This window comes from Podarcis tiliguerta (assembly GCF_965153285.1).
Source record: "Podarcis tiliguerta genome assembly, chromosome: 3".
NCBI classification, from domain to species: Eukaryota; Metazoa; Chordata; class Lepidosauria; order Squamata; family Lacertidae; genus Podarcis; species Podarcis tiliguerta.
This window is the reverse complement of record NC_139536.1, coordinates 29870926-29894067: the sequence shown is the minus strand read 5'-3', so window position 1 is coordinate 29894067 and position 23142 is coordinate 29870926. Positions and strand designations below refer to the sequence as shown.

Genomic DNA, 23142 nt, shown 5'->3' with positions numbered 1-23142 from the left:
ATTAAGAATTAAGCAAGTTTACTTTCTAGGCAATGCCTGTTTTGCCTTCAGAATTACAGATGCAGAAAATAAGCATCACTTGTGAGAATGACTTTCGTCAACATGACTGTTTCTTTAAATTTTCAGTTGATTCAGAATATGAATTCTCTGATTTCCCCACAGCCTGTATTCATTGCCTTCACTCAGACTAAACAGACCTTAGCATTTTAATAACAGCCTTAAATGTACTCAAAGAGTCGCCATCTACCTGCATATTAAGATCTTCATAATAAGAGCTCCTGCGGGTGCCTTTGCCTTCTGAGGTCAAACAGGTAGCTTCCAGAAAGAGGGCCTTTTCTGTGGTGGCATCCAAATTGCATATCCGAACTACATTTTCAGCACCAAAAAACCCCAGCCTTTTAGTTCATGATATTTTGCTTGTGTTTACATTTTAAGTAGTTTATTCTTTCTTTTAAACCATCCTAATGTGTGAAAGCCTGCTACGGTTCTTTACCTCTGGATAACAAATGCACATCATGAATGTCCCTATTTAAGCTCCAAACTTCAAGTAAATATGTTTTACTTTAGAAAACACCATAAAACAATTTGGCAGTTATGTAGCAATTTAGAACATACTGATGTTTCAAAAACAGTGAAGCCAAAGACACAAAGCACACATACTTGGCCAGTTTTCACCATGGCTTTTGGATTTCAACCATCACCTCAGGAATCCTCACAAGAGCATTGGTCAGTTGAACTTAGTTTCAACTGAAACCAGTGGGTCTTCTCTTAGCTGTGACTACCTTTTCCCATTCATTTCAGTGAGACCTAAACACAATCAACTTACATCTTAAAGGCAGGCAGGTAGCTGTTATTCCCATATTGCAAAGGGGCGTGGGCCAAAGTAAGATGGCTGGCACCCTGAGATGCTTTTTAAGAAAACTGGAATTGGAGGAATTAAAAAAAAAAGTGTTAAACTAAACTTCACCAGTATATTTTGACAAGCACTTGGGCTCTGGGGCACAGCTCTTTTGCTTTTTATTGGTCTAATAATTGAAGGCTGTAGATCCAAGCTGTCCAGGTCGCCCACTGCGCTGTCTCAAATTCTGGCTTCAGGGCTTATATATCTTGCCATTAAAATATCCTACTTCAAACCCCATGCCTCGATTTTTCTTTGCAAACAATGAGATCAACCAAGTAACACTTGAGAGATTGTCTTCATTAAGACGTCCCCCCCCCCCTTTGGCAAGGTACGCTCATTCAAAACGAGTGAATTTACCCCAAATCTTTCCTGATAACTTTTATAGATGCCAACGCTTGGCTTTTTGAATTTTCCAGCTTTTATAGAGGATTTGTGATCTGTGATTCCTAGAGTCAAGTCTCTTAAAATATAAATAATTAGTTCCCTCCCAAGAAAGGATAAGGAAACTGTTTATTATGTGCAGATGGCTTCCCTTCACCCAGAGGAGAAAGAAAGAAAGGAAAAAAGGAGGGAGGAAAAAGAGAAAGCGGGGGGAGGTAAGGAGAAAAGCCACTCATTCTCTTTACCATCATTATTTGATTTAATGAAAAGCAGGTGATTGTAATGGCATGAATGGGCTACACAGAAGAGGAATTGAAAGGAATCTTGGGCTGCTTGGCAAGGCATCAGGAAAAGAGACTAGGTAGGGACATCTGCTCACCAGCAGATGTGGGACCCTTGTAAGCCATTTCTGCGGTTCTTTGGCCTACTTTCACTGAGCACATGATTAATTATTATCATTATTTAATTGCCTTTGCTTTCCAGAAAGGAAAAATGACAGTGGATCATCATTCCCAATGTACAAAGGAAGTCATCTTGAGAGCATGCACAGGAAAGAAATTAGATTTTGCCTACAGCTGCTCAAGGCCAGCCCAGGACATTTTGCTCCCTGAGACAAAGGATACCCTTCCACATACAAAAATCAGGCTACTTATTTCATTTACTTAGCATTGTATAATGGTTTTGGTTTTTACAAATATTAGTTTTTAACAATCCAAATTGCATATCCATATTTTGAGATTTCTCCAAATCTCAGGACTTCCTGCCTTCCCCTCCATGCTTCCTATTGTACAATATTTTATTTACTTAGAAAACCACTTATTAAGAAAATGACAATAGCTCTCCAAGCTAAAAATATAGATAAAACATGGCTTAAAGCCATAAATCAATTCAATGAAACTATACCCACAACCACCATCATTAAAAACTTAAGATATAAACAATAAAACTTAAAACTAACACAAGTAACTAAATCATGTGTCTGAATAGGCTTGATAATTTTGCAGCAGGTGTCTAAAATAATATATTGAGGGCACCTGCCTATTGTCAATAATGTCAAGATTAGGCTGGCTGTTGAATCTTACTTTGGGACCCCATCCTCCAGTCCAGCAGGGTATTTGAGAGGTGCCAGACAAGGCTACATGGGGAAGAGCTGGAAGTCTCAGGAGTGGCGAGTGGATTGCCACCGTTGCCCTTCATATTTTTCACCTGAGACAGCTGCTGCACTCGGCCTAATGGTAGGGACGACCCTATAGTTGGTTCTCTACAACTCTCAGTCAAGGTGACCCGTGAAATAAGAACTTCAATGCTTGTTCCTGTATGCTAATGTAAAAGAAGATGCCGCACGACACTCACGGGGTGCAGTAAAGTGCCTGGGCAATGTTGCTGCAGATCCCAGGATCAGGTCAATTTCTAAGCAAAAGGATAGAGCTACGTAAGATCATCATCACAGAGATAAGTGATTAAATAGGCTCAGAAAGCACTTGCGTGGCACTATAAACCAACCATAAAAGAATACTTTTTGTATCCACTCTGCAATAAAATAGCAAGTGATATTTACAGTGACTGTTGAAATGCAGAGTATATTTGAAAGTAAGCAGATGTGAATAACAATCATAAGTCCTGTCCAAAACTGCCCAAACACATAAGATTCTCATTGTTTAAAGCAGCTGTCTTCAGACCCATGAGTCATTTTATGGTAAAAAAGGAAGAAGAAAAAGAAAAAAAAAGTTAATGCATTTCTCTCCTCCCAGTTTCAGTTTTTTTCCTATTTATTTTCTCCTCTGAATTTAAAATAAAGAGAGATAAATTGTCACAGTGTGGCTTGGTTGTAGGTCATGATCTATCCAGTCAAAACATAAAATTACAATATTTATTCTAACACCAACTCAAAACCGACTTAATTTTGCATTCATAGCAGGTAATTATCTTCTTGACAGTACTGTAGAAAGGGCAACCAGTTTCCCTCAAATTTATTCCTATATTCACTTGCAGTTCTCGATCTTAAATGTTATTTTTGCCTTCATAGCCAAGCGCCAAATTTTACCAAGCCATTGTTTCCAAGGAGGGAGGAATGTAACTTTCCAACTTTGAGCAAATAACATCATTGTGGCTGTTAACAAACAGGAATGCAAGTTCCTTGTGGGTCCCCCCCCCCAAGTGATATGTCGCAGGTGACATATGGTCTGCCAAATTAATAATGGATCTAAGGGAACTTCATATTTTATTATTATATGTTATTATGATGCTATTACCTTCCAGTATTTTTCGCATATAGTGATGTATGGAAGTGAGAGCTGGACCATAAAGAAGGCTGATCGCCGAAGAATTGACGCTTTTGAATTATGGTGCTGGAGGAGACTCTTGAGAGTCCCATGGACTGCAAGAAGATCAAACGCATCCATTCTTAAGGAAATCAGCCCTGAGTGGTCACTGGAAGGACAGATCGTGAAGCTGAGGCTCCAATACTTTGGCCACCTCATGAGAAGAGAAGACTCACTGGAAAAGACCCTGATGTTGGGAAAGATGGAGGGCACAAGGAGAAGAGGACGACAGAGGACGAGATGGTTAGACAGTGTTCTCGAAGCTACAAACATGAATCTGACCAAACTGCGGGTGGCAGTGGAAGACAGAAGTGCCTGGCGTGCTCTGGTCCATGGGGTCACGAAGAGTCGGACACGACTGAACGACTAAACAACAACAACAACAACAACATTTTTCGCATAACTACACATCCACCAAATACGGTAATATTTTCCATTCTCCTTTTTGCATCTCCAGCACATTTTTGACTATGATGTATTTATTGCTCCAATAATTTATAGGAGTCAGATGCCACCATACCATAATGTTTAAACAATTTTCTCCTTTTTTATTAAATGGATGATCTTTTCACCACAATTTCTCCCAAACATTTAGGTTTATGTTATTTTCTATGTCCTGAGCTCACCTTATCATATACTCTTTTTATGTTTTCCTGTTCACAATCATACTTTAACAGAGGAGATATATTAGATCAGTGGCTCCCAATTAGCTAAAGGACCCCCTGTTTTTCAAAAGGCAAGCCACGGACCCCCTACTTTTGAAAAATTTTATAACTCTATAGTAGTTACCTGTGCAAAGCATTTTTTTAAAAGGAAATGTGAGGTAACCCCTAATAAGCGAAATATTAGGACCATAGAATTTGTGATATTACTACACAAAATGCAAAGATTTAGTTTGGGGAGGGGACAAATTAAATGTTATTAACGCATAGTAAAGGTAAAGGGACCCCTGACCATTAGGTCCAGTCGCGGACGACTCTGGGGTTGCGGCGCTCATCTCGCTTTATTGGCCAAGGGAGCCAACGTACAGCTTCCGGGTCATGTGGCCAGCATGACTAAGTCGCTTTTGGAGAACCAGAGCAGTGCACGGAAACGCCGTTTACCTTCCCGCCGGAGTAGTACCTATTTATCTACTTGCACTTTGACATGCTTTCAAACTGCTAGGTTGGCTAGGTTGGCAGGAGTAGGGACCAAGCAGCGGGAGCTCACCCCGTCATGGGGATTCAAACCGCTGACCTTCTGATTAGCAAGTTCTAGGCTTTGCACCCACAGCGCCACCCACGTCCCCATTAATGCATAGTACAAGTGAACAAATTAGGACATGTCCAGCAGCTACTAAACCTAAATATATGCCACTCATCTGGCTCGGAGCCACTCTGGGTGGCTCACAACAAAATGTTAAAACACACTCAACCTAAATGTGATTGGAAAAACCATGCCTCTTTTTGTCCCTTCCACATCCGGTTCAATATTTCCTACTTTTATTGTCCAGTCTGGTTCAACAGTAAGTCATTTTCTATGCTTGTTCTTCATATAACAAAATGTTGACAATGTGTTTTCACAATGATATGTGGAACAAAAAGGAACTAGGCATTTCAAAGCTTTTTCAGCAAAAACCTTTGCCCAGAATTGGTCCAGTCTACATTCTTTGAAAAATGATTTCAATGAACCCGCACAAGTCATGTCAACAGATACATCTTGCTCTTCCACAGATAGTTGTTATTTGTACACCACCACATTCAAAAGGATTCCTTAGCCATGAGTTTTCAGGATTTGGTGCCGGGAAGTAATCTCTGAAGCTAGTCACTAAATCACGCAGGTACTCAGTGATGTAATGTTTTACTTCTGGTATCAATTCTTTGTCAGTGGCCCCCAGAAATGTCTCCAGTGTTGGGATGTTAGTGAGGCCTTCTACTCAGCTTGCCCATAACCACCATTTTTTAAATCACTGCCTCAATCTTATCTTCAACATAAAAAATATTCACATCATTACCTTGAAGGCTTGTGTTGAGAGAGCTCAAGTATGTGACCACATCTGCTAAGTAGGCTACCATACCAGTGGTGTAGCGTGGGGGGTGCAGGGGGGGCCGGCCGCACCGGGCGCAACATCTGGGGGGCGCGCGCTCGCACTCGCAGCTCTCTGCCCCTACCTGGCTCACTCACTCTCTCTCACTGCAGTGCTGGCTGTGCAAATCCGATCCGAGCTGCCGGGTCGCCGCCCACTGTGGAGGGGAGGGTGCCAGGCGTGCGGTGCGGTGCGGAGAGAGAGCGAGGGACTATCTGGGGGAGGGACAGTGCAGCGGGGGGCGCAAATTACTTGCCTTGCCCCGGGTTAGGGGGCGCAAATTACTTGCCTTGCCCCGGATGCTGACAACCCACGCTACGCCACTGTACCATACACAACCATGCAAAGTTGTTCAACTGATCAACATGAAATTTTGAATCTGTCAGAAAAAACAACATTGAGTCAGACCACTGATCCATTTGGCTCAGCGTTGTCTCTACAGTGACTGGCAGTAAATAGTTCTCCAGGATTTCAGATAGGGATGCCAGGGCATGTGCAAAACAGATGCTCTACTGCTGAGCTCTACTTATCCCCAGACAGTTGGAAAAACTTGTCTTCATTGCTCCTCTACAACTGAATAAAAAAAAAAGAAACTGCATCCCTAGCTTGCAAGTGTTCTATATGCAGAAGGCTTTTTATATGAGAGAGTATTCAAACATGCTATTCCTTACTTGTAATCTGAGATGGTACATTTTAGCAAAGGTTTGCAGCTAACTGAGGGATATTGCACCTTCAAGACATAGGTGAAGGCTTGGTCAGGGCTTGGTAAAGTATTGGTGAAGACCGAGTAGAAAACAGCTGGAATTATATAATGTTGGTAATAGTAGTAGTAGTAATTTATAATAATACAGTCCTTCTGTGTCCAAGTTTCATCCCCGGCTTAAAGAAATTAATTAGTTAAATACAGCACTTACTTGGAGTGAGGTTTTTATTCTTGCTGATTACCCAATAGGAACTACCAACTTTTAAATTTATTAGGATTCTGCCGTACATCTGTTTCCTCCCACCCCCAAATGTAGCAGCATAGCTTCACACAGAAAACAAGAAAACAAAATTGGGTGGCACTGTGGGTTAAACCACAGAGCCTAGGACTTGCCGATCAGATGGTTGGTGGTTCGAATCCCCGCGACGGGGTGAGCTCCCGTTGCTCGGTCCCTGCTCCTGCCAACCTAGCAGTTCGAAAGCACGTCAAAGTGCAAGTAGATAAATAGGTACCGCTCCGGTGGGAAGGTAAACGGTGTTTCTGTGCGCTGCTCTGGTTCTCCAGAAGCGGGTTAGTCATGCTGGCCACATGACCCGGAAGCTGTATGCCAGCTCCCTTGGCCAATAAAGCGAGATGAGCGCCGCAACCCCAGAGTCAGTCACGACTGGACCTGATGGTCAGGGGTCCCTTTACCTAAATCATCAGAGGGTGGCCATTTGCTTAACGATTTTCCCCGTTGGACTTCCAGGCTGAGACACAAACTCAAAAGGCAAGATTCACCAAAAACCCTACTCACAAGCAGTGGGAAAGTACTCTAAACCTGCTAATCCTTGAAAGCAATTAGAACTTCTTTGCAGTTAAAAAGTAGAGAGCAAGGGGAAGGGAACCCTTACTTTTTAAAAATATAGGCATGTGAACCCACCCTGTGGAGCAAGCCATTTACTCCCCCCCCCCCAAATGCAAGAGCCCTAAGAAAGTGCGTCAGAGGTTTTTTTCTCAATCCCAGCTCACTTGCCATCCAGCAACTCCTTCACAAGTTTTTTCCCTGGCTAGCAAGCAGGCACTGGTCAGGAGCAGAGGCTGGATCATCTGTCAAAAGCTTTCACTGTACACTTAACAAGATAAGTGAGTCCCCTGGCAGGGGATGGTGCTACGGACACCCTGGGTGTGTTCTGCGGACCCCCAGACACCCATTTGGGAACCACTGTCTTAGACAATTGAAGTTTGCCTTTCTTTAAGTTTTCTGATTCAGTTCTCTCATTGCCACATTCTCCATTATAAATGTGAATATTATATTTCAGACTTATACCAGTGTATTTTAACATTTTGTACTGCTTCCTTGACCACCGAAAATTGAATCATTGTTCCATCTTTAATCAGCGCTCTGTAACTAGATAAATCCCTTCTCCCCATCCAAATATTAAAGCCATAGTCCTGTTCAATTTCACACACAGATTTTTCTTGGACTGACTGCTCCATTTCCATCTGGCAGAAAGCAATGTGCTCCAAATGTATTTTCAAGGGAACATCCTCATTCTAATTTAATCAAGTGCAAGTTAGAGTCTATGCCAGATGTCCCGCGATGAGTTCAGAACTGGACTGGGGATGGAGGATACTGGAAAGAGAAGAAAGTAAACAAACATTTGGCTACATCCCCCTTTGTTTTATTTTAAGTTCCACATAGAATCGCAGAACTAAATTTAGAATGCTTTTATTTCAGCTGTGACAGGGTAATGAAGTGTTTAATAATGGGAGTGCAACTGACCGTTTTCTGTAGTTTGATGTCCATAAACTAAATGTTCTAGGACTAGGTGGTGTATTAAACCACTGGGATATGCTGAATATTTTATCGAAGGTGCTTAGTAGCTGGTACTATGAAAAAAGTGTAACTCCCCCCCCCCCCTTTATCAAGTACTGTGAACTTCATCCTAGATCCTGTCACTAGACTTAACTGTACTGGGTTCTCCTCGGAGCAGAACAAAAATCCTAATTCCTTTGTCATTTTGTTGTTGTTTTTAGCTCACACTGAGTCTCACTCCACTTTCTATCCTGATCAAAGATTGGTCTGGGACTGGAGAGCCCCATGTTAGTGCTCTCTGCAGTACTAGCTATAGGAGCTCAAATGGAAACACTTGAGATGGATTTGGGCGGCTACTTCGCTTTTCTGTTCTGATTTCAATCCTGAATTAAATGGATATAAAAGGATATAAAAAGATAATAAAATTAAACTTTTTTAACCATTTTGATTATAGGTAGTAAATATTCTCCTCTCTACCTTCTCCTCATGCATTTATGTTGTAAGAGTGTTCAGTTGTTTTTTATTTTAATTGATCAGCATTTAATTTTGTTCAGGTTTTTTTTTTTTTAATCACTTTTTAAACCAGCTCTCCTCAGTATGGCTGCTCACTACTAAAATGTTTTGTCTGTCAAAGGTTTGGCTGTTTTATATTGCAAAATAGTGAAATCTGAACTCCAAAGGTGAGAAGAGCAGGCATGGTTATGTCCATGAATAAGCTGGCTGCATATTCAATTTCTTTCTGTTCCAAAATAAATTAATAAAATGTGGCATTGCTTGCCTTACTTTATTTTGGAGTAGACAGAAACTAAATGAAAAGGTAAGACGTAAGCACTTTTCAGTGAAAAACAATAACAGTGTGAGATCAGTCGTGGATTGGGGCCCTGAGGTTGCTTTTTCTCTGAAAGGTTAAGCACACTTGTTTAAACACATGACTAATAACACATGTAATTTGGCCCTAACACAGCTACTCTTCTAAACTCTTCACTTACATTGCTTGGGGCTAGTCTTTTAAAAGAACAAAAATAAACACTAGTGAGATATGAACCAGCAATGTGTGACTTGCCTTTTCCTTTGCAGAAAATGATTGTCAGTCACTTCACTAAGGAAGTTAAATTAGTGGCTACAGATGCCGGCCAACAGAGATCCCTGTATTTGAGTCATATAAGACCCACTCAGTGCTCAGTTCTGCTTAAAGAGGTGAGCAAAATTACGAGATTTTCACAATAGAATTCTTAAAGTACCTGCTCTCTCCCTCCCTCCCTCCCTCCCTCCCTCCCTCTCTCTCTCTCTCTCTCTCTCTCACACACACACACACACACACTGACCCAAGGCTGAAAACACTTTTTGTATTTCAAAGATAGATAAAAGGTAAAGGACCCCTGGAAGGTTAAGTCCAGTGAAAGGCTGGAGATAACTGGTTTACCACCATGTTGAATTTAATGCAACATGTTCAGTTAAGAGAAAGTTGTTCTTGAACACTGTGACACATGTCCAGGTAATTGTTTAATTGCACTAATGTGCTCTATAGGGGGCTGCCCTAGAAGGTTGTTCATAAATTGCAATTAGTTCAGAATACAGCGGTAAAAATAGTTTTTTTATGTGAGCCAAAGGAACACTGTGCACAGACTTCGCTTGTTGCCAATTTGTTTCTGGGCTGTGGTGATGCTTACCTTTAAAGACCTTCATGGTCTGGGCCAGGGATGCCTTCTCACTCGGAGAACCTTTCACTGGTCCCAGGCTGGAGAACACTGCTGAACCATCTTTTTCAGGACTGGCTCTAAGATTCTGGAACCATGAGCCTGCCCTTTTTAAACAGGTGGCTAAAAATGTTATTTAGGCAGCCTCTCCATGTTTTAGCATTTGTTTTTATTTGTGTCAACTCTCATGGCTTTGATTTGGCCCTGATTTACTGTAGTATTTTAGTGCTTTCAGAATTACACCCCAAGAGAGCTATAAACCTTCTAAATAAAGACTCCCTGGGCATTAAAGCAACCAACAACAGGAAAGTCACAATTATTAATTTTTTAGGATGGCTATGGGTGATAAGGATCTCAAACAAGTGACAGGATTTAGTTTCCAAGTGTGTCTTTCTACCTTGCTGACATACTGGAAGCAATCTGTATAACGGGAGAGTTGCATTTACGGCAACACTTTAACAATTGTAACGGCTTTCTATTTCAGGCGCAGTTCAATATATTGGTAGTCCTCTTTAAATGCTGTTGCGTGGTGTGCTCCTGTTCAGGGTGCCTGCCAGTGGACCACATCCCTTTCCAGGATACTCCATTCCAGTGAGTATGTTGTCCTTATTGATATATCTTTTGGGTGGAGGGTACCCCACCTAGGCTCCTCACACAAGATCATTTATATTTCTACAAATCTTGGTTTCCCAGAGCCTGCTGATTCCTCCTCCTGTGTGTAGATCGATGACAGTTCAACCACATAAAATAGTCAGATGGCCTGGGGATGGGCATGGGCAGGAGGAAGGTGAAAAAGAAGTAGCAGCATTTATCCTGTTTGGGATGTAGCCAAGTGGCACCAACATCCTACTCCTTGTCTTCCTTCCCCTGTAGAAAAGTATGGGAAAACAGATATGGACTGTCATTGTGCTGGTGATGAAGCAGCATTGGAGGCATCCCGCATGCACTGTGGTCTCCAGAGGAGAGCAATGATAATCATGAATTTAGATCCAATTTTGCATGGGAAAATAGCACGACTGGAATGTAGCAAATAATGAATTCTTCCTGAATAGTATAGGATATTTGCAACCTGGTAATTTCTCCACGCTTGGTATCTTGATTTTATGGAATAACTGGCCACAATATAGATTTGTACTACGTGCTCAAAGCATCCAGCCCCAGAGAGCAACCTGGCCACTGAATTCTGCACCAGCTGAAGTTTCTGAACAGTCTTCAGAGGCAGCCCTACATATGATGTGTTGCAGTAATCTAACCTAGAGGTTACCAGAGCATAGACAACAGAACTTAGGCTACCTGTGTCCAGATAGGGGTGTAGCTGGGACATGAGCCGAAGCTGATCGAAGGCACTTTGTGTCACACCAAAGCCACCTGAGCCTCAAGCAACAGCAGTGGGTCCAGAAGTATCCCCAAGTTGCATACCTGCTCCTTCAGAGGGAGTGTAACTCATGAAGAGCGGGCTATTTTTAATTGCTATTCAAATAGGTGCCCATGACATTCATTTATGCCAAAAGAGCAGGAGGAAAGTGCTTTTTCAGTTGGAACTCTTGGGGAATGTAAAGTGAGAAGCACATAAAAATTCAAGCATTTGTTTGAACTAATTTACCCAACGGTACTATTCCGTGAGTTGTGAAACAGATTGGTAACATTTAGAGTCTGTACAATTTGTGCTTCTGATTAGGTTCAGTCTTCTTTGTGAATGTTATACAAGCAATAAATTTAGACAGATCTCATTTATGACATCATGCCAATAGCTAATGTGTGTTGGTGCCATTTTAAACCTGTAATCTCTTTAGATCCAAGTCAACGTGCAACATGATACATATGGTAGAAGCAGATTATTTTTACAATGTTAAAAGCAGATGAGACAATCTGTGTGAAGGGAATTTTGTCATTTTATTAGCCTCCGTGATCATTTAAGAGATGTCTCTAGCTGACCCAATGTAAATAGATAGATAATAGAAGAGAATAGTAAGAATAATACAGCACATTGGTTCACAAACTCCACACCTACACCCACACCACTTGCAAACTGCTGAGAGTCTTGGCAGACCAGGAAACGTTTTTCCCACCTGTTGTTTAGGAACTGTAATGCATTCTCTTAGCTTCCTCCTCTTTTTCTTGCTGCTTCCTTTATTCCAACACATTGATTCTCTGCTCATTTCAAGTACCTTGTCTGTCTCTTTCCACTGCTTGGGACCTTCCTGTTTCCCTGCCAGCTGTGACTTTATTCCTCTGGGGAAGGCGGAGCCTCCATCACTTATGCAGACCACACTGCAAGAACCCCTCAGCAGCATAATTATAACCTCAATGACTAATCTTCTCTTGCCAAAAGGTGATTAGTAATGTTTTATTTTTCAGCTTGTGTGGATGCATTGCTGTTTTTTCCACCAAGACCTAAATTAAACATGGCTTCATATTCTTGAGAACAATACCTAATTAACTTGTATGAGTTAAGAGAACTAACACACATACACCTTTCTTTTTAAGAAAGAATTTAATTCGAGAGTGTTAACTTTAATGTCTTTGTGTTTGACAGCTTGGGCAGGTTGGAATATTCTTACTTTTAAAAAGAGAAAAGAGCCCCCCACAAAAAAAGACAGAACCAACAAGTTTAAGATTTATTATAGGTTTTTTTATTAGCAAACTTTCATTGGAAAGTTCTGGGTGTGCTAACAACAGCAGGCACATGGGCTTCACTGTTTGGCATATGACACTCAACAAAATTGCACTTTATTGTTATGGTTCTGTTACAATACCAGGAATTTTCAGGCCACAACTCAAAACCAGCCTTTGTTGATGTACTGTTTTCTATATATTTCCATTTATTCTGGTTAGCCCTCACACCTGAAGCAGTTTGTCGTAAGTTCTGGAGGCACTCAGTTTCAGTTTGTGGATTTTGCTTTGATTTCGACGTTCTGTTTTCGTTCCCATTTACTTCAGTGACTCTTACAACCCATTTGTCTCTGCAGTTATCACAAGAGTCCCTTCTGATTATTAGATACATTTTTCTCCATTTCACAACAAGAGTGAACCAACACCCTTGAAGATAAACAGAGAAGAACTTGCTTCCTTTGGAGGAGTTCTCAAGTTCTCCTTGGCATTTGGAAGACTTTGGGATTGAAACAGTTGCTGTAAGTGGAGAAAAAATATTTCAGGGGCTATCTTAACCTGCTCTGTAGACAGTTACAGTGCAGAACGTGCTGGGGCGGTAGTCACATAACTATCGAAAGAATGATGCAAAGCAGTTGCGCGAACTACTACAGAGCTCTGGCTATGCACATTCCCAGACAAAGGAGAAGAGAGGTAGCATGAAGTTTCATTTGACCCCAAATTTTAACTGCTGACATGAGTGGGGGCTCCATTTCATGCTCACATGCTTATAATCAACTGAGCAACTACACTGCTGGTTTTGACATAAGAGCTGGCAAGTGGTGTCCTGCTCACCAGAAGACAACATGCCTATCCTGAATTCATTTTTGCTGCTTCCGTTCAGTTCGCTGTTATACGCTGACTGGGGAAGGACGTGCTCATTTGCAAGCCTGTCATCTAAGAGCTCCGCGCACATGTGCGTTTCTTCATAGGTTCTCTTCTCTAATGCGCTGCAGTTGTTGGCATGGCATGCCAAAGGCTCTAATTCGTAATGCTCATGTTCCATGCCCGTTTTTTGACCTCTAGAGTCCAACTGATACTTACTGGCAGGCTGAGCTTTGTTTTGTTCCCCGTCCCCTTTGTTCCCCGACAACGCCTGGGAAAAGGCGCTGCACTGCAGCCTTTTCGGCAGAGGAATCTGACCAAAAGTACCTTGGGGCCCAAGGCAACGGCACATGCACTGGAAGAAGAAGGTCGCAAAGCCCCAACTAATGCACATTATAAGCATCATGAAGGTACCGAGCTGAGTATATGCCAGAACGGTGGAAGGCATCATCATGGCGCCGGCTACAAATGTGGTCAGCGCAGCCATAGCAATTGCCGATCCCATGCGGCTGAGAGAGAAGACTACTTTCCCTTCTCGGTCAGGATCGGGAGCTAAGCGATAAGCAACGCCATAATGGACCGCGAAGTCTACCGATAAGCCGACAGCAACAGAAATGGTGACAGACTCCAAAACATTTAGCTCCCAGCCAAGAAGGACCAATGATCCAACTGTGACAAAAATGGTTCCTGCTATCGAAACTATTGCATAAAGGCTCAGTATGATATTCCATGTTGTGAGCAGCATTACGCTGAATGCAACAGCCACGGAAAGACCCATGGCAATCAAAGTGCCATCAGAGAGACTGTCCTGGAGATCATAGAACTCTAGGTTGCTCACAAACCAACCACTGCTTAGACCCTCAGGGGCAGTGCTCAGCTCATCCGCAATCCAGGTATCTACCTCTTTGTAGAACTGATGCATCTTCTCGTAAGCCAAGGTGAAGAGGTAGGTGCTCTGGAACTCCAGTACTACTGCTCTGATGGTATCGTTGATGTCAAAGCGAGGCCCCGGGGTTTTGCTGTCTAAATGGTACCCTGTGCTTCTTTCAAGTTCCATGATGGCCCTCTTGATGCATAACTCAAAAACCTCCTGTTTATAGGGGAAGCTCCAGTGACTGCAGCACGGATAGAGAGCCGGCTCGTCGCAGTCTTGATTTTCCATCCACTGCTTAAATGTCTCAATGAAGCAGCTCGTGAAGTCCTGCTCTTCTGTTTGGTAGAAAAAGGTCTGATTTCTCAGCCTCTGGCAAAACTTCAGAATCCAGAGCTGTGAATCTGGGCTTGCAATATTGAAAGTGCTGTCCAGTTTCAGCTTCCCTTTGCTTTTGGGATTTAGGGGGTCCCCGTTATCCTCAGGAGAAACCCCCCAGATAATAGTGATTGGCATATGAAGCTCCTCTCCGTGATGGACACGTTCAAACATGAACAGCTTTTTGTACTCGGCGTCATAGCGTTCAAAAGGATGGGAAGACCTGAACACTTGAAACTCGGAGAGCTCCAGGGACGGCAGCTTCATCTTTGGATTCACACAGACGATATATGCTCCCCCAACAGTTAAGGCCAGGAACCAGACCAACCAGATGTAGCGAAACCTGATAACTATGTGTGGCAACACTTTCTCGAAAAATATCCGGGATGCTTCCGAGGCTGCGAAAGCAACCTTGCGGAACATTTGGCACAGCACTGTCCAGCAGCTTTTGTTATTGTACACACTTGCCTGAGGCTTTCTGAAGCAACTAAATATATTGAGTAGATACCGTTCGTGTAGCACGACGACTGCAGGTAACCACGTTACCATTAATACATAGTTCACCAATATGGCGGTGCCAGCATAAACACCAAAACATCTGATTGCTGTAATATTGCTGACATAATTGGCATAGAAGGCAGCGGCGGTGGTAAAACTGGTGACAAACATGGAAAGGGCAGCATGTTGCAGGGTGATGCTCACCGTCTCTGAAGTGGCAGCTTGAGACTTGTCAAATTTCGTGTAGTTCCACACATCGCACAATACGAAAGCATCATCCGCCCCAATACCGACGAGAATAATCAGTGCAGTGAGGTTCATAAAGGGGAAAAATTCAAAATTAAATACTACCCGATAAAGAAAATAAGAAACGATCAAGGAGCTAATTATTGCAAACATAGTCATCAGTGTGATAAACATGGACTTGGTATATATGCACATGACTAAGAGAACAATCACAATGGCTATAGCAGGATACACAGTATCCATTAAAAGGTAATCTTGGAATAAACTATGCTTTATTCCAAACTCAATCCCTGTGATGGTGGTTATTCCATCTGAAGAGTTCCAGTTCTCAAAGTTATCCAGATAGATATTCATCATGCTCTCCCCTTTTTCAGTAGGTGAAAAGAGCATGCTGTACTTTAAAGCTGGTAAGACATAGTCTGTAGTCTTTGGGCTTAGAAAATCTTTGTCTACTAGGTAGTGGAGAATCTGGTAAACAGCATTGTACTTTGTACATTTACGAGGCACATTTGTACACTTGAGTTGGTCCTTCCTTCTGGCTGCCATATCCCAGCAATCTGGTCCCAGGGTCCCATTATAGTAGTATTTGGCACATGTACGGAGCTGCTTTAGAGTGTGAGAAACATCTTTCTCCACAAGCTTTTGACAGGATGATCTGTTGTTTAAAATGGCAATGTAATTGCCTAGCGTCCAGCTGGGGCAGCACGAAGCAGCAGTGGTCCTCTGGCAGAGATCACCAAACTGAGCATGGGATCGTATCTGCGCAAAGAAAGACAGAAAGAATTATAATAAGAAGCAGAAGTGCAAAGCTCAAACACCATTTTAACATTTCCGTTGCCCACAAAAAAAATCTTCTCACCATCTCTAAAAATATTAGTTCCAACTGTGGGATTTCTCAAGCATTTGAGTGATTTGGAAGCAATTCTTTGCGATCACTAATTGCACACACTTTTGAGCTCTGTCCTTCCCTTATGCACATTTAGCAAGAGCAATTTATGCTAAGCAATCAGTGGTATTGATAGCAAATGAGATGTAATTTTAAAGGTAACATACTTTGGAGACTAAATTTACTGCTCATAGATTCATTTGAACACATACCAAAAAAGTCAATATACTCCATCAGAAATATTTTTTTTCTGTATACTGAAGGCAAAGGAAAATACAGGCACCGGGAATTCTCAACTGAGCACGCTGCTGTAGCTACATTTATACAAATGTGAGTGCAAATTGGTTAAAACTGGTCACCTGGAAGTCTTGAGTGTATCTTTAACTACAGCCAAGAACAGAAAAATCATCTGATATAAAACAGGCTGACTTGTGTGGACAAAACTATAATTAAATTTTGCTTCTTTCCTCGGTTCTCAGTCAGGACTATGAATCCTTTCTTCACCAGATCAAGAAAAGGCAACAATGCCAGGCAGACAGGTAAGTGGCTTGGTTAAGCGTTTATGTGGTACTTGAATTTCTCAATCACTTGACACGGCTGCCATTTCACAATGTTTCTAGGGTTATCACACATCTATTAAAGTTGCTGATGACCGCAGGAAAGTCATTTTCCTAGACATATTTAGAAGTTAACTGGCACAAACTGTGGCAAGGCTTCAATACCTTTTCAGACTAGTCTTTTGAACTGGTTCCCATGCTATCTTTTTGCATAGGGAATGTTGGAAGATATCTGTGTCAGGATCCGTCCTACTCTCGAGTAGGACCCTGGCAGAGAAACATGCCCGACTGGCATATTCTCTCCTTCCTGGTCGATCGTTCAGGAGCTTCAAAAGCTTTCTTCTGCCCAAACATCACAGCGACTGATGGCAACAGACATCAGCACAGTTAGGGATCCGCAGTGTTTGCGCAGTCAGCGTAACAGAACTCAGTAGCTCAGCATTTGGCTAATCTACATTTATTTACATATAAAGCACTTGGAGCATTCTGACTTTGCTGTCTGATGAGAAAGAGGAAGGAGCTAAGAGAAAGAACAGAGGACAATAGTCCCACTTCACAGAACACAGTAACACAAACATCCTGTCTCCCTCACTTCCCACTCTGTGGAGTCAAAACATACACAGTCATGTGATAGAAAACAATCCCATGACTGCAGACAAGGGGAATGAATCTCCAAAAAGCTGAGAGAGTTTCTTGGACAAGTTTAACAACTGTAACATGATGTGACAAAGAGGGTATGTACATACTATATCCCACAAGAGCAACAAACCTGTAACAACCCCCCGCCCCCCAAACCTCCAGTGTTACCTTTTCCTAACTGGTCAATGCATTCAGAGAATATACTGCCATGTAGACTCATTCCATCACTCCCAGAAATCAGAATATATATATTTATGGAAATACAGGAGGGATAGGCTCCTTAATTTGTGTTGGCACACCTACTGAGGTGTGGGGATCTTTGTGGCACTGCTATTCAGAGGGCCAGGATACTCATTAGTTAGGCCTGCAAAGCTTCAGAATTAAGTTGTGCCTAATGTACATCTGGACTCACTAGTCAAATTTCCTACTTGGAATGCATAACAAAGGACCAATCCTGGATACACTTATGTACTTTCCCAATATTATCAGAGGATTAGTCTTACTAAGTCACTTACACATGTGCTTAAGCTTTTTGAAAGCCAGGCACATTTCAGACATCCAAACATTCTGGTTTTGAGTCATATTGAAATTGCTTTGGCTGACTATGTGCAATCCTTTTATAGCAGAGGCAAAAAAGAGCAGGATTTAGGAATTCTCCCGATCGTTATAAAAGATTTAATATGGCCTTAATTTTGTCAAACAATTTCAGAACAATAATGACCTAGCATTCCATAAAAACAGGATAATTCACATTTGATTGTTTCCAGATAAAAACACTCACACATGCAAGCTCAGGAAAAAACGAACAACCTAATAAATAAAAGGAAGCACTGGAATGCCATCTCTTTATTTTTCATGGCCCATGTCCAGTTGTATCAGGGAGGATACAACATGAAAGCCCTTCAGGTCAGCCAGACAAGCTGGGAGGAAAAAACTATCATCCGCTTTACTTATTCAAGTTCAATCTGAAACTGTGAGTTTGCTTGCTATTTCTCAACACATTGCAGACCTTACATATTTGCTGTTAAAGTAAGCCTCACAAAAGATAAAGATAAATTGGCTGTTAGAACTTGGAAAGAGAGACTTAGCCTGGAACTTATCAAAATACCTCATGAAAACATTGTTTTAGAAATACTGCAAACACATGCAAGGGTTAGGGTCTGTTTTGTTGCTACATCAAAAGGTGTTGCCAAGGCCACTTTGTGCATGCAAGATTAGATGTATCATTGTGATGTTTTCCACTTGTTCTGCAACATCTAAAGAAAATATTGTGCTTAAATTATCTCTCGGTGGTTTTCAGATTTCTTACACTTCCAATGTGACCATGTGCTCTAGAACCCACACATTTCTTAGTAATACTGTATTGTACAGCATGAGGAACTTGCCGTATTTTTCTGTGTATAAGACAAGGTTTCCCCCCTAAAAAATAATGTCCAAAATTTCAGGGAGTCTTATACATCTATAGAGCTCCCCCCCATTTTCTTAAATTGAAGTCCCCCAAATAAGGGGCGTATTATACACATAAAAATATGGTACCTCTGCTCCTCCAGATGTTGCTGGACTGGAACGTCCATCGTCTTCCATTACTTATGGTGGCTAGGGCTGGTGGGAGTTGAAGCCCAACAACATCAGAAGGATAGCAGTTTAGCCATCTCTGTTTTAAGGAAAGACTGGTAATGGCAGGTGACCTGTCTTTTAGGGGGCTATATCTATGTTTCGGGATGCGGGTGGCGCTGTGGTCTAAACCACAGAGCCTAGGACTTGCCGATCAGAAGGTCAGCGGTTCGAATCCCCGCGATGGGGTGAGCTCCCGTTGCTCGGTCCCAGCTCATGCCAACCTAGCAGTTCGGAAGCATGTCAAAGTGCAAGTAGATAAATAGGTACCGTTCCAGTTGGAAGGTAGACGTCGTTTCCGTGTGCTGCTCTGGTTCGCCAGAAGCGGCTTAGTCATGCTGGGCACATGACCCGGAGGCTGTACGCCGGCTCCCTCGGCCAATAAAGCGAGATGAGCGCCGCAACCCCAGAGTCGGCCACAACTGGACCTAATGGTCAGGGGTCCCTTTACCTTTTATCTATGTTTCACACTGGAGAATGAGGACACGTTTCCAAGGAACCCCAGAGTTCCTCAGAAAACAGTTTGAAAGCAGCTTGAAAGCAGGCTTTCACATAAATTTCAGGGTGATTAACAGTCACACAACAGAAAGATGTGGGCAGTGGCAGTAAAAGCCCTGCTGTGGACGGGGGCTTCTGATATTTTAGAGACTTCACAGAGGGGTTCTTTTGAGAACAAGTGACCTCCTGGGTATATAAGAGGTAAGACCTCAAACCACCTGGTCCCCAAACTATTTCAAGCCATGTATGTTACTACCAAAACCCTGAACTTGACCTAGCAGCAATTAGCAAGCATTGTAGATCCCGTGTGCTGGCTGCAGTTCACCCCCCACAGGCAGCTTAGCTGCCATATTCTGCACCAGCTACAGCAGGGGTAGGCAACCTAAGGCCTGGATGTGGCCCAATCACCTTCTAAATCCGGCCCGTGGACAGTCCAGGAATCAGCGTGTTTTTACATGAGTAGCATGTATCCTTTTATTTAAAATGCATCTCTGGGTTATTTGTGGAGCATAGGAATTCGTTCATTTCCCCCCCAAAATATAGTCCGGCCCACCACATGGTCTGAGGGACGGTGGATCGGCCCACGGCTAAAAAAGGTTGCTGACCCCTGAGCTACAGCCTCCAGAACAATGTCAAGGGTTGCCCCCTCAAAGAGGACACTGCAGCAATGCAAACTTGAGGCTACCACTGCATGGTCAAGCTGTCCTGATTGAGAAACTGCTGTAGAAGTCTGTAGAAGGCACTCCAAGACCATCAGTAACAGAGCTGCATCTAGGGCAGGCATGTCAAAACTCCGTTTTGGGGGCTTAATTCGGCCCACTGGAACCCCATGGCTCTATATGTCTGGGGGTAAAATCCTCAACAACTTCAATCCTAAAGAAAAGGCTCAACAACTTTGGTCGGCCCTCATGGATGGTCACTTCATCAAATCTGGCCCCCTTTGAAAAAGTTTGGGCACCCCCAGATCTAGGGAAACCCCCAAACCACGCACCTGCTTCTTCAAGGATAGTGCAACATCATACAGGGCAGGCAACTGTCTGTCTTCCCTAACCTGGGAACTGCGTACTCACAGAGCTTCCTGCTTGCCAGGATTCACACGCAGGTTATTAGCCCTCATCCAGCCCACCAATGCATCCACACATTGATTCAGCACCTGCTTAGCCAGTCCTAATTCTCTGTTATAGTGGAACAGAGTTGGGTATCAGCAATGAATGGATGACACCTCACTCCAAATCTCCTAATGACCAATCCCAATAACGTCATATCGATGTTCAATAGCATTGGAAGCTAATACATTGCCCTGCAGCACTACATAACTCAAAAGCCAGGAAACTGAGAAACACTCATCCAATACTATCTTCTGGAACCTTTCCTGGAGATAAGACTAGAACCGTGGCAGAATAGTGCCCCCAGTGCCAATCTCCCAAGGTTGGTCCAAGAGGATACCTTGGCTGATAATATCAAAAGCCAATGAGAGATCAACCAGAAGAAGCAGGGTCACACTCCCCCCCCCCCTCTCCAGGCCAATTTAGTCCCAAACTCTGTTCTAAACCCAAACTGAAATAGTTCTAGACAAATCTATACATCTACTTGCAGCAGGATTTTCCTACACTGGAATCTCACTTGTGAGTCTGTTTTTAGGAAGCACCCTAGAGAAGATTTCTAGGTCAGTTAAAATCTAAAAGCATATGATCGATTTTTAAAAGGGCTTAAATGTTAGCAATATACAAACTGGGGGCTGAATCCTGTAGCCATTCTGCATATGGCATTAACATTAAGATTATGTGGGTGCAATGTGTGAAGAATTATAGGATCTTTTCCCAAGCATAAGTAAACCAGATGGCTAAAGCTGATACAGCATGCCCAAGACAATTTGTGTATGACTGGTACACAGCTGGCAATACAATTTATAATATCCCGCCCCCTCTTATGGAAATGCTGGGAATTTAATCAAAGTTTCCATTAAAACACATAATGGCACAGAAAGGAAATATGGCAAACCTTAAACTTAAGCTTTCAAAACACCAAACCAATTGGATTTGCTTCCACATGAATTAATGGCATTGACTTGAGTACAGAAGGAGCCAGGCCTTTAAAGGAACATGAACTGGAAAGAGATACAGATAGCAGGCAACGAGAGAGACATTAATAAAGATGAAAGACTACAGAAGACATCAATGCCTCATTACTGGGCAAGACAGCCTCAGTTCAAAGATCCAGAGGTTTGCAATAGCGTGGAGCTGTTTTCTAAATACAACACACACTTAAAAACACCACCTATTTCCATATGGCTTGAACAGCCAATTAATCTTTTAAAAAATGATTCTGTTAGAATAACTAAATGCACTTCCCATTCCCTTAGCTCATTCAGTATTGAAAGCTTTTCTAACCAGAACCCATCATTTTAATATCTGGGTAATACAGTGGTACCTCGGGTTACAGACGCTTCAGGTTACAGATGCTTTAGGTTACAGACTTCGCTAACCCAGAAATAGTACCTCGGGTTAAGAACTTTGCTTCAGGATGAGAACAGAAATTGCATGGTGATGGCGTGGCAGCAGCGGGAGGCCCCATTAGCTAAAGTGGTACCTCAGGTTAAGAACAGTTTCAGGTTAAGAACGGACCTCCAGAACGAATTAAGTTCTTAACCTGAGGTACCACTGTATTGTATTGCTACTTCTCCAAATACTCATGATAGAGTCTACAAAGATAGCAAATAACTTGAGAAGCTATCATCTGGTTTAAAAGTAGCCCACGATTTCAACTCAACCCCAGCTAGACGTCCTCCTCCTCATCATAATGATAATACAAATTATTCAAGTGCCTCTAAAGTAAACATCCATGCAAGTGTGCTGCAAAGCTGTCAAGCTGCTTGAATAAAATTATGTTATAAAATAAATGGCTTGTTTGCTTTATTAGAATCACCTAGAACTGGAAAAAAAAATTAAGCACTATTACAAGCTCTTCACCTTGAATTCAGTTATCTTTTGTAATTTTGTGGTGCTTCAAAAGCAAGTTTTTCTTTCATTCTTTTTTCAAAAGCAGATATTAGTATTAAGCAGTAACTGAAACAATTCCCCTTACATCTAGCGTGCAGGTTGGGTTGTGAAAGCCTTGCAACAATGAATGGTTACGTGAACCCTAAATAAGTTATTACCCATTCATTCCTGCACACACATCCCACAACTGAGTGCTCGTACTTCCACTTGCATGGATTCTTGCATTGTTGGACATAACAATCCGATAACCCACAAACATCTAGTTTTCCATTTCCCCACCAGCCCGCTAAGCAGCCCTCGAGGGGCAAACTACATGTGACACCAATCATGTGGTTTGTCTGTGGCTTTTCTTTCGGAAATAGCCAGCACAGGACACCAGGCCCAGATTGGGACCATGGTGAGAGGAGCAGGGGGACAACAGTATTTTTGTCTCCTGCTACAGTCCCAATCTGGACTGGACCCCAGCACACGCAGTTTGCATGGTGACCCAATCCAGATCAGGACCATGAACCAACCATATTTTGAGGCTCCAGCACCTGTCAAAGTATACCAACTACTGTAGATTCAGAGAGTGACAAGCTCACATATCATAGATACACAATATGAACATACTCTC

At 42.4% G+C, this 23142-nt stretch overlaps 1 protein-coding gene across 1 annotated transcript in view; it reads right to left on the bottom strand.

Annotated features, from left to right (window-relative positions):
• Positions 1 to 12476: 12476 nt before the first annotated feature.
• Positions 12477 to 23142, bottom strand: part of DISP1 (dispatched RND transporter family member 1) — an 83972-nt gene continuing 73306 nt past the window's right edge. The window contains 1 exon segment of the mRNA XM_083434397.1: positions 12477 to 16092. Within this exon segment, the coding sequence (XP_083290523.1) occupies positions 13183 to 16092 (2910 nt within the window). The 3' untranslated portion in view covers positions 12477 to 13182.